Source organism: Condylura cristata, unplaced genomic scaffold, assembly GCF_000260355.1.
Source record: "Condylura cristata isolate star-nosed mole 26May11 unplaced genomic scaffold, ConCri1.0 scaffold00010, whole genome shotgun sequence".
NCBI classification, from domain to species: Eukaryota; Metazoa; Chordata; class Mammalia; order Eulipotyphla; family Talpidae; genus Condylura; species Condylura cristata.
Window position 1 is genome coordinate 43510811 of NW_004567111.1, and position 5334 is coordinate 43516144.

The 5334-nt window shown below is 45.1% G+C and overlaps 1 protein-coding gene and 1 pseudogene across 1 annotated transcript in view; one reads left to right on the forward strand and one right to left on the reverse strand.

Moving 5' to 3' along the window:
* Nucleotides 1–273, forward strand: part of LOC101625621 (WD repeat-containing protein 49-like) — a 44606-nt gene extending 44333 nt beyond the window's left edge. Inside the window, exon 18 of the mRNA XM_012723166.1 lies at nt 66–273. Within this exon, the coding sequence (XP_012578620.1) occupies nt 66–273 (208 nt within the window). The remainder of the gene's footprint in view (nt 1–65) is intronic.
* Nucleotides 274–4809: 4536 nt separating this feature from the next.
* LOC101625849 overlaps nt 4810–5334 on the reverse strand; it is a 7558-nt pseudogene continuing 7033 nt past the window's right edge.

A 5334-nucleotide genomic window follows, 5' to 3' on the forward strand; every position in this document is an offset into this window, starting at 1 on the left:
AGGAGGCAGGAGGGAATCACCAGGTCCCTGGAAATCCTCACACTAATTTGGTTCTTCTCTGCTAGGCTGCTATTGGAGCAGGACAAGGCTTCACGGAGAACACCAGAGCCGGGGTGGCCCAGCGTTTACCAGACCCTCCGCTGCCACGAGGTCGCCTGCGTGTCTGCTCTTGGGGAGAAACCGGATTTGTCTATTATTGGCTCGGATTTGTTTAATTTAAATTTTCTTACACAGGAAAAAGAAGGAAGTGAAACTCCCCAGAGGGAGCACTGATCATATAGCAGTTCCCTTGTTTGATTTCTAGAGAGACCAGGCTGCTATTTTTCTCTTCTTGGCAAATTCTTCTTCCCCAGTTAATCAAGAGGTCTGACAGAGATTAAGCTTTGCCCAACAGGGGCAAAGCAGAACAAAGCAGGGAATGATTTCAGCTCCGTGGGCTACTTCCAAAGCAATTAGAGCTGGGATTTAAGCAAACAAATCGGATTCATGGGTTTTATTCCTTGGAAGCCAAGGCTTCATTGAATGAAGAGCACAGGGAACTGGTGAGCTGCAGCGAGTGGCTCTTGAAGCAAAAGCAGCTTCCCCAAAACAAACCTATCACTGACTGCACCTGTCCTCAGGTGGGCTGAGGCTGGCAGGACAGAGGGGAACTGTGGGGGGGGGGGGGAATAGCTCATGATTTTTTGAAAGTTTCCTTTGTACAAGGCAAGCCTGGGTTGGTAGCTTAGACCTGTTAGCTCATTCATTCCTAAAAACTCCATGGATATGTAACAGGGTGGTCCCCAGGAAAAGGGGAAGTTCCAGGTTCCCTGCCCCACCCAGAAGTGGAGCTGAGCAGAGAAAAGAAGAGAAGGAATCTGAAGAAGGAAGCAGGATGGAGGGCCAGGAGGCCTGAGGAAGCCACATGGAGCAGACATGTGAAGAAACTTTGCTTGCTTCTGGTCCTAGACTGGGTGAAACAGATGTGGGTGAAAGATCCATGGGGAGGTTGACTATGGCAGTGTTTATATTGATTTAGATTTTGCTCTTTTCCTCCCAGACTTTTCTGGCCATTTCTGACCCTTTTCTATGGGTCCCGGCCAGAAGGTGCTTTAGTCTTGTGGCAGGCTCTCAGGCCTTGCTTTGGACCAATCCCTTTTGGGTGGACTTTTGTCCACAAAGGGATGGGTAACTTCAGGTATTTGATCTAAAATTATACTCTTTGTCTTTTCCATATTGTATATTCATTGTGTTACAGGGCAGGGAGAGAGGGGTGGCACTGAGTTCCCAAACCTTCCTGCTCTAAGTGGGTTCTGCCATCTGCCACATCTAAGCAAAACATATAAGACTTTAATGAAAAGGGACTTCAATAAAGTGAGTATACAACACCGAAGACAAAGAATATAATGTCTAAATCAAACACCTGAGGTTACCCATCCCCTCGTGGGCAAAACCACCCAAAAGGGATTGGCCCAAAGCATGGCCTGAAAGCCTATTCAAGCACCTTCCAGCAGGGACTCAGAAAAGGGTCAGAAATGGCCAGACAAGTGTGGGAGGAAAAGAGCAAAATCTAAATCAATATAAACACTGCCACAGTCAACCTCCCCATGGGTCTCTCACACACATCTCTTTTAACCATTCCAGGGCCAAGAAATAAGCATGGTTTCTTCACGTGTCTCCCTTTGTTCCATGTGGCTTCCTCAGGTCTACTTCTGGCCCTCCATCCTGCTTCCTTCCTCTTCAGATTCCTCACTTCTCTTTTTCTCCTTTTCTCTGCTCAGCTCCACCCTCCTTCTGGGTGGGGCAGGGAACCTGGAACTTCCCCTTTCCTAGGGACCACCAGGCTGTCTTGTCTTGATGCAGTGGGTGGCAGAACCTATTTAGAGCAGGCAGGTTTGGGGGTCCAGGGGTATCCTCCCTCCCTGCCCTGTAACAGATAGATGCTGTTATTATCCCATTTTGCCAGCAAGGAAACCAAGGGTATGGAACTTAAGTGACTTACCCATGGTGAGTATTTAAATAAACAGCACATGGAAATTCAAAGCCCACACACCTGCCTCCAACAGTGCTGATTTTCAGAGTAGAAGGAAGTAAGTTCAGAGAATAGAATCTAAAGGCCAGCCACCTTCTCTTTTCCAAGCAGGCTCCTAGGGCAGCCAGCTCAGCATAACTGCAGCTGCCTGTTAGTGTCAACCATGCTAATCCCTTCATAGATATTGACAGTTTAGGCAGGACACACCCCCACTTTACAAATGAGTAAGTGGATATATTTTCCCAAGCTGATATAACAACAACAAAAATCAAAGTTCAAATGTTAGTTTGACTGCAGTCACCAGGCTATATACATCTCTAGTTCAAAACCATCATCTTGTAATGACGACCTTGAAGTAGACAGCCTGTGACTCCCAAACTTAGAAGTCTCTTGATAACCCCGTTCCAGCAGTTTCCATGAGCTGCCCACCCACTCTTTTGTCAACTCATGGCCAGCACCCCTCCAATTCCGTAGTAAGTGGGGTGTTGTTCTGACTACACTCCTCCCCATGGGGCAAAGGAACTGCAGAACCAACAAGTGTCCACCCAAAGGCTGTACCTTCTAGACCATGCTGCAGATTCTCCTTGAAAGTCCTTCCCCTGCCCAGGTAGCCCCAAGTTCCCAACCAGAGCTGAGCCCATGCAGGGTCCTCCCAGATCCATCTACCCAAGGAGGAACCACACAGCACCTCAGCCCAGTATGCTGGCTAATGCTATGTGTTTGCTGGAGTGTGGAGATATTGGATGTGCTGACTGGGAAGGCCTACGCTTGTGACTAGTAAGACCCCTCATGGTGCATTGGGGGAAGGAAGCCAAACTGAGTGCTAGGAGAGGAGCTGGCCTCTCCTCCACATCACCACATTCACCTTGTAATGATAAGGACTAAACTCTACATCCAAACTGGTTTTCTGGTACCTATGAAGTGGCCAAGGTTAGGACAGAGAACTTACCATATATCAAATACTGTATTTAGCCCTTTGTTAATTAATAATCAACATTTAAAGACTGAGTGTCCATTTTCACTCCTGGATCAGACCCCTCAAATGTTAGGGATCACTCTACTCCTGGCATCCCTCTTACTACTCAGATTTTCCCCATCCCACACTTCAGAGCCTCAGAGACCTCATTTCCTCTTGACAGACCACCTCACCAAGCAAGAGTGCTGGCCCCACTGGGTGCTGCCTAGAGCCCTCCCTCCCCATGTCCCCAACAGGCCAGACAGCCCTCACAGGCCCCAAAACTCCCTCCAAGCAGGTGCTGCTCTGCATTCTGATTAAGTCGCCTGATTGTCCCTGAGGTGTTGTTTTTTTTTGTATATAATAGTTTATTTTCACTTTTTCCATCTCAGTTGTAATCCTGTGGGCTTCCTATCACCAAATCACCGTGTGCCATCACCATAGTCCAGTGCACTTCCCCCCCCCACACACTGTGTTTGACCCCATTCCCCACACTATCTCCGTAAATGACTCTGGTATATAGCTGTTCATTATTATTATTATTTTCTCCCCTGGTTCTTTATATTCCTGCTATGAGTGAAACCATCTGGTATTTTTCTTTTTCTTTCTGGCTTATTTCATTGAGCATGATCCCTTCCAACTCCTTCCATGTTGCTGCAAAAGGCATGATTTTATCTTTTTTGATTGATGAGTAATATTCTGTTGTGCATATGTAGCACATCTTTTTAATCCAGTCATCTACTTTTGGGCATTTGGTTGATTCCATGTCTTTCCTATTGTAAATAAAGCTGCAATAAACACGGGTGTGCAGGTGTCTTTTTGAATCAATTTTTTGTTTGTTTGTTTGTTTTTTGTCTTTTGGGTAGATACCTAGGAGTGGGATTGCTGGGTCATATGGAAGCTCCATTTTTGGCAGTTTGAGGAACTTCCAAACAGTTTTCCATAGTGGTTGTACTAGTTTGCATTCCCACCAGCAGTGCAGCAGAGTTCACTTTTCTCTACATCCTCATCATTATTTGTTGTTGCTAGTTATTTTTAGATGTGCCATTCTCACTGGTGTGAGGTTTTATCTCATTGTGGTTTTAATTTGCATCTCTCTTATTACAAGTGATGTTGAACATTTTTTTATATGCTTGTTAGCCATCTGCATTTCCTCTTTGGAGAAGTGTTGTCCTCTGAGACTTTTACCCCAACCAGCAGGGAACCCAGACCCTGGCACCTCCTGCTGGCACTTCTCCACCAGAGAGGACTCCTGGTTACCATGAAGAAATCAAGATGAATGAACGTAGGCAAAATGGAAATTTATTGGCTCTTAGAACCATGGGAAAAATCTATGACTGGAAACTTTTTTCTGTTTTAATGAGCTATAATTGTCTCTATATCTCCATATATATGTAAGGTGTACAGCTTCATGAATAGACTTACATACATTATAAAATGATCACCACAATACATTTTGCTAACATACCTCAAAGAAAAGTTTTTACTTGTGGTGAGAATGTTTAGGTTTCACTCTTTTGGCAACTTTCAAAACACACCTCTTAGCAGGATTATCTGTCACATTGTACATCGCATTGCAGTTCTTATCTTTATTTATCTTATAACTGGCAATTTTTATCTTTTGACTACCTTCATCCAATTCCCCCAACTTTGGTAACCACAAATCTGATCTTTTTCAATAAACCTGGGGTGGTTTTGGTGTTTTTAAAAAACACTTCGCTTATAAGGACCTGAACTTCAAAGATTTTCCTCTGACTCTTGTTCCTGTGGTGTTCTTTGTTCTCTCTTCTGGAGACCAGTTCTCTCCCCATTGCAGAAAACACAGCCACAACAGTCTCTAGGTTTAATTATAAACTTTAGCTACACAGACTTCAAGTTCTCCTGGGTTCCGAGTCTCAAGCCCATAGCAAAGGTTTTTGCTGCTGTCTCGTGGGTCAGTGCTTAGCGTGACCCTATAGAGAGCACTAGGGATTGTTCCTTTAAGGATGGCTGTACCCATAGAGCCACAGTGATACGAAAGCCCTGCAGTCCCAGAAGATATAAGGCTACACTGGTTAGTCCTCCGAGTGTCTCCCAGAGGTAGATCATTGATTCTGTTACAAGGCATCCCAATTCTGTTAAGAGGACAGGGGGAGAGAGGGGCACCCCTGAAGCCCCAAAAACCTGCCTGCTCTAAGTGGGTTCTGCCATCCACCACAAGACAAAACATATAAAACTTTAATGAAAAGGGACTTTAATACAGTAAATATACAATACGGAACACAAAGAATATCATTTCTAAATCAAACACCTGAAGTGACCCATCCCCTCATGGGCAAAAGTCAACACAAAAGGGATTGGCCCAAAGCAAGGCCTGAAAGCCCGCCAC